A 12,284-nucleotide genomic window follows, 5' to 3' on the forward strand; every position below is an offset into this window, starting at 1 on the left:
ATAGAAGCATAAAACAAATTCAAGACTTGTTATAAACTCAGTCACACATAAAATGTGTTAATTGCTTAAAGTGTACCTGTCATCCCAAAGGATAGGACACCTGCCTGAGAGGCTATTTAAACTAGACAGTATATTAGCCTGTTACCATGCTATCCTACATACTGATACTGTTTCCAAGAGATTTCATTGTATGGGAGGAACCAGTCAAACTGTGTGACTATAAATGAGTTTTTTCATCATACCTGCTGACAGGTGTGTCTCGGCCTGTGTGTGACTGTGTTCATATTTCACAGAAAATTTACATCATCGTGCAAAAAAACGTAAGCGCGTACAGTGCGAGTAAATGGTCTGGTAAATGGCCTGGTAAATGGCCTGCATTTGTATATGCTTTACTTGGTCCTAAGGACCCCAAAGCGCTTTACACTACACACAATCATCCACCCATTCACACACAGGTGATGGCAAGCTACAGTACCACAGCCGCCCTGGGGCGCACTGACAGAGGCGAGGCTGCCGGAAACTGGCGCCACCGGGCCCTCTGACCACCACCAGTAGGCAACGGGTGAAGTGTCTTGCCCAAGCACACAACGACCGAGACTATCGGAGCCGGGCTCGAACCGGCAACCTTCCGATTAAGGGACGAACGGCCAACTTTTGAGCCACGATCGCCCCAGTAAGGCTGCTCCTGACTGAAACTGAAGATAGCGACAACATAACAGGTTAACAAGCACAAGTGGTCTCTGGTTTATGTCATACCTTTAGGAGTGTGGATGCGCACTTCCTTTAGCCTCTACGACAAACCCAAGTCACTGACTGGGTGACGGTGTGGTTGCACGCGAGTACGAACTGGCAGGTTTCTATTAAAACGGAGCTTAACGCAGTCTTGCTAATTGCTTCTTGAATAAGTGAGCAAGTGTGACCGAGTAAAAGCACGTGTGCGTGTGAAAACGAGCTTTGCAATCAGGAGGCATGAATTTCACGCCTCCTGAACCAACTGTCCTGCTGACTGCGTCATGACGTCGCTCCATTGGGACCTACCTCACACAATGAGATGTCAAACACACGGAAAACTGGCCTGCAGCAGCACACTGGACGGAGCACAGACTTCCAGCAGGGGCGAAAGACTTTCCAGCCACAGGGTGAGCCATGAACACCTGTTTAGTAAACTGTGAATGCCTTTTGTGCTGATGGTTTTTATTTATTTATCTTTGTATATGAGGCCTATTTAGTTTTATTTAATCCTAAGTTTTGCTGTTCTTATTTGCTGGACACATATTGAGGAAAATAACACATTTTCAGTCGTAAGCTTGTGTCACGTTTCGGGACATGAGATGAGGTGGCCACGCACTGTTTTTCAGTCTCCATGGTGTTGTGGTAATTTGCTTATGTGATGTATTTTTAAAATGGTACACTATAGCTGTTTAATTTGTGCTGTCCTAAGAATACCAGAAAGGCATGATTGCAAGAAACATAAGGAGGAAGGTGTAGTATGTGTATGCTGGCTAGGGGAGGGGGGGATGCAGTATTGATGTTTGGTGGTGCTTTGGTGTGTGCTGAATGGAGCAGATGCTTTGATCTTCCCTAGAGACCCTGCTCCTTGCTCCTTCTAAAGCTCTGCCTCTGGTCACAGATATATGGGCAGGGATGGCAAGCCTAAAGCTACACAGACTCAATTTTTAATATTTACTTCTCTTATTATGAAGGTCTGCTCTAACAGAAAGCACATCCCAACCTTAACCAATCTTAACCCTTGGCAGGAATTACCTAAAGTCAGGGCCAGCCAAATATGTCTTCATTTTCCACAAATGTCTTCACTTCCATAGTGTAAAAGTCTGAGTGATCATTGCAAAGTTACAAACAACTACATCCTGAATATTAAATATGGGTTTTGATTCATTTAAACAATAGTATAGCTTTAAGTTCTTCAGCTTTTGCCATCTCTGTGTAACCTTATCTGCCCTCCTTCGCTTCTTTTTCTTTGTATCCTGTGTTTATTTCTTCCCTCTTTCACTGCAGTCAACACAGAACAGCTGCTGTCTACTAGGGAGGAAGGAAGTAAAGCACTGGAAAGTCTACTCAGTGCACCAAATATGCAGTGCATGCGTGTGTGTGTATGTGTGTGTATGTGCATTTCTGGGTCTTGTGTGTGCTTCTGGAGTTATGGATGCATAGCTGCCTAAATGTGGTAGAAAGCATCACTCATCCATAATTCATTTTATCCACCAAGGCCTGTGTCATGACATTGAGGTCATGATATAATGAAGGCTGTCTGAACAAGACAACTCCATCATGAAAGACTGACGAGCTGTCAAATCACAAAACCTTTGACACCGTGGGATGGAAATATCATGCTCAAGTGTTTCTCTATTACAATTTACACATATTAGAGGAGATACTGCAATGGTTCAAGCTGCGATGACCTTTCATATTACTTTCTGCTTATTGTAAATACTGCCATGAAGTATCTGATATGTCTAAATAAGAGGAAATTATCAAAAAAATGTGTGTCGGCAGACATTAATTATACTTTATTTTAGCTAATTTCAATTACAAATGTGGAAATAGTGTCGCTTAAAAGTTGTATTATTCTTTCTGTATTCTCTGAGATGTTCCCATATGTTTTTCCAGTATAAAGAAACTTATTTTTGTGAAGGTAAGCGGTTTTTATTTAGAACAGTATTTGAACAAAAAGAAAAAAAAAACCCTACTTGATTTGGTTCCGCTGACAGTCTTACCAGCTTTGAGGGTATCATCAGCTTGAAGGAAAGCTGAAGGTTTATTTCCAGAGGCGCATAAACGTCCTCATTAAACGTCATACGAAACTGGCCATTATGTTTGATTCATGTGCAAAAATGGAAATGTATGCCCGAGCGTGATGCGGCACAAATCGTAGTGTCCATCACTCTACCTCAGAACAGGAGGTGACCAGAGTAATCAAGAGCAGCTGATCCCAAAAATCTTAAGTGGTGCATGGTCTGTTTGAAATCGGTGTATTGGTGTCCCTGAGGCAACATTACACTTGGCTTTTAAATGCCTCTCTTTTATTGACCCAGACTTGACCCAGGCATTAAGGAGTTGTGGTCTGAGAGAGCGAGAGAGGGAAAGTGTGCGAGTGGACCTGTGTGTTCATGCCTGATTCCTCTCAGTTTATCTTTCCTAGGGTGGACAATCATTTTGGCTGAGCTTTCTGAATCCCAGTGCGTTTGTTTGTCTATTTCTGTCTGTCTGGTCAGAAGGGAGGAATATTTTCCACTGTGAATGTAATCAGTTCTAAACAGTGACTCGCTTTAGACCGATGATACAGGCTTTTCACAATAAGCTCATAAGAGTTCAGGCCGCTCTCTACTTCTCTGTTTTTTTTATACAAAATGCAACTCTAACCCTAACTGTGCATGACAGTACAGAAATGGGTTGAGGGGATTAGTTAGGCTTATAGCAGTCTGGAAGGGTCAGACTGATTAGATTGTTGAGAGACAAATACTGTTCATATTAGAAAAAATGTCAATAGTGTCATCATGCACACACCTCTGAGTGAAAAATCTGGATATGGAGTAATCAGTGTAACCGTTCCTTCTTGGATTTCAAGCTACAAGTGCCCTCGGAAATATAAAACTGAACAAAATTTTTTTTTTACACTAAACAAAGCTGCCACAAGAGGGTTATTTGTGTATTTTTTCAGTTCACCCATTTTTATAGAATAGTATTACAGTTCAGTATATAGTGTTTTTATAGTGTGTTCACTGTAAATCTGGGCGTTGTATATTTGACAAAAAAGGGCTTCAAACTAATTTATAATTAATGGTATTCAGACCTCTGCTGACCCCAGTTTGGACGAGAATCATTAGGTTTACACACAATAGAGATTTTATGTATGTTGTGTCCCTTGGGGTTGTGTGCATGTGTGTGTGGGCGGGTGGGTGTGGGCAGCAGCTGGCAGACTAAGGGGTTGGTGTCCCTCTTTTATTCACATGGATGATGCATTAAATGTTATTTAGAAGGGCAGATTATGATAGCATTAAAGGGTGGAGCTTGTCTCGGTGTGAGCATGTGTGTTTGACTGCAGGCTGCTAAGCTGTGATCATTAAGCATGTGGAGAGGTGAGCATATGGAGACTGGAATAGACCATTTGACAGAACAAAAGACTGGCAGGGTGTCTGAGGTTTCGTGCTTTAGACCACTCACTATTGTTAGTGTTTAATATTATTATCCTCTAGCTCACAAATCCCCTTTGTTCTCTGTGTTACAGTTTTTGACAGCATAAGCAATTGATCTTATGTCTTTAAACAGTGAGTTAGACTGATGGGTCTATATTTTAGAAAGCACATCTCCCTGGGACTCAATATCAGTCGTCCTGTTAGATGAGAATGGGACAGTGGTACAAAGCCAGTGAGATAAACTGATTTTTTCATTTATATTTCTTTATTTGGTAGTAAAGATATTAAAATGGCTACCCTAAAACACACTTTTGTGTTGTCATGCTGTAAAGTGCATACGTGATCTGAGGGTTTTTAATGAGAAAACAGATTTCATTAAAGAGTAGATTAAAAGTAGTAAAATGAGCAGTACAGTAATTCTTAAGCATTAGTTCCTATAGTGGCTGTAAGCCTGCTGAATACTATTACCTTACAGGAAGCAGTCCACAGTCAAGCCATAAAGAGATTTTAAAAAGCTCCTGCACAAATGGTTTTGAGCCTTGCATAAAGACACTGGTTGTTGCTCATTGTTGTGGTTGATGCTTAGCTTGCAGTCATAATCAATCTGTCACGGCGCTGATTTGTTGCCTACTTTAATGCCCAAAACACACCATGCCTTCATCTGTGGGCAAAAAATCTCTAGCCTTTTCCTTCATGAGTGAACTTTAATGTTGATAGAAGGAAAAAAACAAAATGTGTTTGTTAGTGTTTCTGTGGCTGATTGTTTTAGGATATAACACTGGCTATTTGGCAGTTTGCACTACTTTAGGTCTGGGAAAACTTTATAGAAGGCAAAATTTTAAACAAGGACTTCCTGATTATCTGATCATCTTACTCATAAGGATGCTATTATATTATTGTTTTCACATAATTCCTGATCAGCCATCTGCAATAAAGCCTAAAGTAAACACAGTGCCTTTAGTAATTAGATTTACTGTAAAACTTAGGTCTAACCCTATCAAGAAGCTTCAGCTCAGCAGTGGAAACAAAGTTAATGACTCTTCCATCTTTGGTCCTCCCAGGAAAAGCTGCTCTTTTGTTACCTAGCTGTACTGTAGAGGTATGCGCTGTCAATGTGGGAATGTTTATTAGCAGGATAATGAAAAGCATCTTGTTTTTATGTGCGAGTGCGTTGTATGTGTTTAACGGCATACTATATGTGAAATGTTAGCCCATTTACTCCATCCTTTGGTCTTTTCATTTGAGATATCTACACTCTTTTCTTTTTCAGTCTTTTAGACCCTTTACGCCTACACTTTTCCATGCCAATTTTATATCCAACAGACTTAAGACTTTTTCTCACGCTTCAGCTTCCCTCCTCTGCTTTGATGTTTGTTGATTTTTCTTGAGAAGTCATTTTTTGATTGTGGCCTACGGTTGCTGTATCTACCACTGCCACAACCAGAGTTATGACTTGGCAAGATGTGCTGACTGTGTATTTGGTCAAGGCCAAGAAAGGAATGGGATGAGTTTTTAATTGAGCCACTACTATGTCAGTATAAATATAAAGTCAATATTGATCTGTCTGGGGTAAAATAAGGGGGCACGGACAAAAGCCAGCTCAGAATGAGACAAATTGCCGCTGTCTGAACATAAATAATGGAGGTACTGATAAATAAATAAGCGGGAATGAGTGTGCTGCACTTAGGAGTTATATCGCTTAAGTATAAAAGAAAAATATTTATAACAATTTTCCAAAATGTGCTGAGATTATAGTATAGATTATGTCATTTAGTGCTCAGTTTGGCAAAGCATGTTTGCCTAATTATTAGAGCGGGGGAAGTTGATGGTCACAGATCACAGGTCAGGTTCTGTTCAGGTCACAGAAAACACTGTAGATTTAGAGATTTACAGATTTAAAGCCATGGATGAATATCTACTTCTCTTAGATTGTTTCTAATGGAACAACAGTGTTGCAGTTGTTAAACAACCATCACACACTGACTTAAGGCAATCTTGACCTTATACAATCGCCATTATTAAGTGACCCCTGAGCGACCTTTGCATTGATGCCTTTGGAATGAATTCCCTAGTCATGATATGGATACACTGGTTCCAGCTTAAACGAAGCTGCCTGCAGGACTGAGTCCATGTTCCCAAAATATCTGGATGAAAGATAAACTGTCCCCTCTCCTGTGCCTCTTCTGCCTCCCCTGATCATGTGTGCGCAATGCTCCCACTGTCTTTTCCTTAATCCTCCACTTTGCTCCCTTCTTCTCCCCTCTTGTTGCCCCCCCCCCCCCCCCGACATCCCCCGCCACCTGATTTTTTTTTTCTGTTGTCTCCTCCCATACCCCAATCTCACCTTTCATGCTATCTCCACTCGTTCACCCCTCTTCTGTGTTTGTCTCACTCCACCCACGGGTGATTTCCCCTCCTCTTTCTCCTCCCTCTTCCCTCTCATCCTAACCTATACCCGTTCTCCCTCTCGCCTCCCTCTTTCCCCTCCTCCACCTTTCCCCTCCCCTCTGTCATTAACTAGTATATAAGAGCATCACATCCCTCTGTACCTCTCTCACACACACAGTGTGTTTGCTGGGAAGGGGATATTTCAGGGGAAACTAGGAATTGCACAGTCCACCTGCCCGTGAAGGAATTATTTTCCTTTCTGGAATTTCCATTAAAGAGGTACAGCATTTACCTTCATATAATAACAGCAGGAAATATGCTACTACTAACATTTAGGTGTATGAAGGTCTTCTGGTAGTGTTTCCTGAAGGATAATTTACATACTTTAAGCTACTGAACAACTGCAGCATTCTCCAGTGTATGGTGGTTTAAAATAGCATTCAGTGAAGCATTTAATTCTTTTTTGATTGTAAAATGTTTGATGTCTTATTTGTTTATTTTTACTTAAAATGTGTCTATTTTTTTATACCGAATAAGTCTAAAAAGGTAATTTTGGGACTTATTCAAATACATAGTTATGAATTTAGTTGTGAACTGTTTGAAACAATTGTATGAACAGTCTGATAAACAGCTTTATGTATTTTCTTTATCTTTATTTATTTAATGTTTGGCAAATGTGTAATGTGCAAATGTTTCTGCACCAATAATAAAACATCATAGCTGTGAGGCATGGTAGAGGGAACATCATGGATTTGGGGCATTGTGCTGCCCTAAATGGCCTGTAAGCAGAAATTTTACAGTTGTGTATGATGTCTGTGAAGGTTCTCAGTCATCCAGGTCATCATAGTCTTAGGAGCTTGGAAAGAAAAGCATCTGGACTTATTTAAGTTGCTGACGTTTCACCTCTCAACGAGAAGCTTCTTCAGTTCTAGGATCAAATGGTGGAGAGTCCCAGATTTAAGCCCTTCTTCATGAGGGACAGTGGACCCCCTAATGATTCTCTACCTGCATATGATCTGAACCTTAGGAAATGCTCAAGTATCTATCTATCTAGCTATCTATATATCTATCATTGCTGCACAATAACAAATCTTTTTGCTTGTCTTTCATGTCTTGTCTTTTCCTAGATCTTGGATCAAAATCTTACCCCTCATCAAAAGCTAGTGATTTTTTCATTGTCACTTGATCTGCATAATATATTCCGGCCATCAGCATCACTTGTGAGCCAGATCAACACTGAACAAGGAAACCATGACCAGCAACTACAGTGTCACTCTCATAGGTCCTGCCCCCTGGGGCTTCAGGCTGCAGGGAGGAAAAGACTTCAACATGCCCCTCACCATCTCGAGGGTAAGATTAAAGTGCCCATACACACATGCATACACTTAAATGTGGATAACCAGCATTGTCTTCAGGGTGATAAAACAGCATATATTTATTTTATGACAACACAACCACATACAGTCATTCTTCTCAGAACCCTTGTGCTATTTGTACTATCAAGATGTCTTTACTACCTTTCTTCATTTCTGTACCCCTCTTGACTGAACCCCTCAGCCACACCCAAGACAGCTCAGCTAAATCATATGCCATCTGTCATGCATCGACCACACATGAAACCTTTTCTCGCTTTCTTTACATTCCACTTCACGTTGAGTGTCTGTATTGAAATTGCAGCAATCAAAGTTCTGGCACACAAGTCTTGGCATCAATCCCTCTGCGTGAACAAGTAACTTGATGGTCCCCTGGTTTCCCTGCCTTTCAGTGTCTACTCGTAATATTACCTCTTATTGCCCCCCTCCCCCCCTATGCTTTGCTCATTACTGTAACTGGATTGTGATCTTAAAAGATGCAAATCCTTCCTAATGTTGTTCAAGCTTCTGTTCTGCTCTGCTGCACTGTGCAGTGCCCTCAAACACACACATGTAATGCATTTACGCACACAAAAGTCACACAAAAGTCACCAAAACTGGCACGGTACAGACTTATAGCAACATGAGCCTGATGATGAATGGCTTACTAGGTTCTGTGCCAATCCCCTTTGGGGCCATTCTGGGTTGCCATGTTTGTGTTATTACTTTGGATGTGATACTTTTCCCACTAACTGAAGCCATGTGAATTTTTTAACCACGGGTTTGTGTGTGTATGTGTGTGTGTGTGTCTGAGAGTGCAGGCATGGACACAAAATGTTGGAAGACACTGTATGTAACTGAAAGGAAAAGACTGAAAGAATCCAGAAATAGAACATACAAATAGAAACAGACATCTTGTAAAATAGCAGCATTTGAAATTGTAAAATGTTACAAGAACTAATCTTGTATGAAATTAGTGCTTTTGTGTGGAGTTGGACTTAAAAAAATAATGCATAATGCATTGCAAAGAAAAGATGAAGAAACTCTGATGCTGACATTGATTATTGAAGACTTAAAAATATGCAAGCAATAATTGACGATCCCGTTTGACCTTTACTCCAACATCACAGTGAAAGTTGTGTGATTTAACAATTTAAGATGCCTTGCGAGCTTGTTTTGTTATTTTCCTTCTTTTGAGATTGCTTTGATGTTGAGATTTTCTTAAAAAGGTGTGAAACAACTATTGTCTGAATCCTACAAATACCAATAAATTGTAAAAGACTTGGGAATACTCAAACTGACTCAAGTGGGCTCCTTGTTTAGCTTTGTGTCTCTAAAAGCAGATAAATGCAGATTAGCAGAGATGAGGTGGAGATGGGGGGTGGGGTATGGGAGGTGGTATTCAGTGCACGTAAATAATGCTGCACACAGTTTACACAGGCTGAACTTGAAGAAGTGATGGCAGGCAGTCAAACACATGTCACTCAGCAGGTCATCTATCTACATGTGCTTGTCTGACCCTTTGATTTGTATCATACCTCTCTATAACTTCCTGTTTGTTTTTCTCTCTTGTTATTTAAATCTATGCGCTTCCAAATTCACTTTGTTAGATGTTCTTATGTAACACTTATCTGACTCGACATGGACGTACAGTTTGTAGTCATTCGTTTTAGAATCCATGCAACTCTTAATCTAATCAGCTCTGTTAAACTGGGTCTATGACGATAAGGGCAGTGCTTCTGACCGCCTATTACTGACACATAAACATGTATACCAGTGCACACACATACTACTCTCTGCCAGTCTAACCATAGAGCTGGTTCTGAGAGGAGACCACAGAGTATGGGTTATTAGAGAACCCTGCACAACTGCCAGACCATAGTTACTCTTGCAGCTGCTGTTGCTAAGCTCTATAAGCATGTGAACATACAGTTTGTTTAATTTATGGCACTCTGTAGATGTAAAAAGTACCAGTATTCAATAGTACCACCATTGCATCATGGCATGTATGTCATGAGGTTTCTGCCCATTAGCTATTGTTTATGCAACTTGTCTTCACATCTTCTTATACCTTTTTTTTTTCTTTTCTAGTGTTTAAAAACAGTTTTATAAGGGGCTGAGACTGATGGTGCTGCTCTACTAAAGACCAGTGAAACACTTTACAAATGCAATGAGATTGCAAGAAGGAGGTTTAGATACATGCAGAAAGTGTGAAAAACATGGGTTGCAGCATACTCCTCAAGTACATTTATGTGTAGCTTGCTGCACCTTTCCAATATTATTTATTTTCTAAATAATTGTCATACACTGTAATGCACAACTGGGCAGTATAAGCCTTATTTACAGTGTTGCTAATGTGAATCCCTATTCCGTTATTTGAAATGGATTTCAGTAAGAGTGAATGGTTGAGCCCAACGAGTATCTGTTTATATGCTTAAAGAGAGTAATGGAAGCTGTATCATTATGGTTACATGCCTGTTTATATAAGAACTGGACTACCTTGCTCTTTTGTATAGCAAACATTTGGATTCAGATATCTAATAGATATCTCGCTGAAAGGATTTTGGAGAAAATAGCTTGTGGAAAATCTCAAGCAAACCCAATTAAACCCATTTACTGGGAAATCCATTTACTTCTTTTATTGATGTGAAGAGACAGAAATACTTACCAATGGTACTATTCCCAGTTAAATTTACAACTCAGAGAATAAATATTTAAACCTTTCCAAGGGTAGTCCATTTACAGAATCCACTGCTAAAATAATTTAAGGGAAAGCAACCCAGGGGAGGAGATGCATTAAGCCTCTAAGAATAGATACATCATCTCACAGGTCGGCCCTCACAAACACACCCACTTAACAGGAAGACTGGTTACAGAGCTGTACCCCTATTTCAAGCTGTACTTACCGCATTTGTGGGATCACAAAGACACAACAAATACAAAAGCAATGCTAGGATAGATTTTCCCTCCTTTTTTGTGAACAAAATGTATACAGCAGTGTATTGTGTGTCGATTATCTCATTTTTATATTGTATTTTTTTAGTAGACGTCTTCTTCTTTCCTGCACATTACTATAATAATGGTGTGAAATGACTGGCAGTGTGTGTATGCCATCTTTGTGTATATGCACTAGATAAACATAGCAATCTGAAGAGTGTCTATAGTACTGGCAAAACTCTACAAGGTGTAAAAGTATATTACACCTTGTAGAGTGTGCCAAATACACACACACACACACACACACACACACACACACACACACACACACACACACACACACACACACATATATATATATACATATATATATGTATGTATGTATGTTAGAAATATATAACTGGATATGCTTGGTCTAACAGAGTGTATCCTTCTATCATAATGCTTAAATAGCGGGATTCTAGTTGTACAGTGAGTACATCAAAATGAGTAGACAGCCAATCTATAATAAAACCTTTTCATGGAAGAATGCAGTTCCTGGAATTGAATCAGTGATGGCTGCCTCCTGCTTCCCTAGAGATGCTTTTCAACAGGCGATGATAACAGCTGACCACAGGGATGGGTCTATTTCAAAGGCGTTTTAGTTCTATACATAGTTTCTGTCTTTCTTCCCTTCCTCCTATTCCTGATTTAATGTCTTCCTCCTACAGGACTTGTTCTTAAACTCACATCATCACCAGGGGCCTGCACTATGGAGAAAGTTCAACATACCCAAGATGTATTTTTGTTACCAAACCAAACTGCCCTGGCTGATAAAGCAGAGCTGCAAATCTATATATAAGCATATTTATCTATCCATTAACATGAAAGTCAAACTGAACCAAAAATTTCTCACAAAAAAAAAACAACTATTATTCTAAGCAAATGTGATAAATGGTAACTACAAAAAGATGTTGGAGTAAAAGCCAAGATGGAAACTTGGCAAAAAGATGCTGATTGTGTAAACACTTGAGTTATTAAGACAGCATTATCGAAAAACCTATCAGTTAATCACAATAAAACCAGTATTTTTTATGTGATATCAAAGTGCAATGTCACAATATCAATGTTATATGAAGTATACATATGGTGTTGCACACCTCATTGATGACTTAGTAAAAAGTGAGCTACTTAAACAACTTCCAATAAAGCAGAGAATTTGCAACAAATGCAGGAAAAGTGTGCAAAACCACTTGTCTAAAAAAACACACAGTTGAGAACAACCAAGCTATGCAAGGTGGCAGTTTGTGATATGTGAGCTAAAAGTAAACAACATCCCAGGTGGAAAATATTTTTCAATTTCAGTTTTATTAAGTGATATTATTATTATTATTATTATTATTATTATTATTATTATTATTATTATTATTAATAATAATAATATTAATAATAATAATAATAATAATAATAATAA

General features: G+C 39.4%; 1 protein-coding gene across 7 annotated transcripts in view; it reads left to right on the forward strand.

Annotated features, from left to right (window-relative positions):
• The first annotated feature begins 392 nt into the window (after positions 1 to 392).
• pdlim5a (PDZ and LIM domain 5a) overlaps positions 393 to 12,284 on the forward strand; it is a 63,257-nt gene continuing 51,365 nt past the window's right edge. For 3 of the 7 annotated variants that reach the window (XM_085179182.1, XM_085179184.1, XM_085179185.1), the window contains exons 1-2: positions 3,923 to 6,821; positions 7,670 to 7,892. In XM_085179182.1, coding sequence (XP_085035308.1) covers positions 7,794 to 7,892 — 99 coding nt within the window. In that variant the 5' untranslated portion in view covers positions 3,923 to 6,821; positions 7,670 to 7,793. Of the gene's footprint in view, positions 1,140 to 3,922; positions 6,822 to 7,669; positions 7,893 to 12,284 lie in introns of those variants that run through there. The other 4 variants (XM_085179183.1, XM_085179188.1, XM_085179187.1 and 1 more) reach the window with 4 other exon arrangements.

The sequence above is a fragment of the Neolamprologus multifasciatus genome, chromosome 12, assembly GCF_963576455.1.
Source record: "Neolamprologus multifasciatus chromosome 12, fNeoMul1.2, whole genome shotgun sequence".
Classification (NCBI taxonomy): domain Eukaryota; kingdom Metazoa; phylum Chordata; class Actinopteri; order Cichliformes; family Cichlidae; genus Neolamprologus; species Neolamprologus multifasciatus.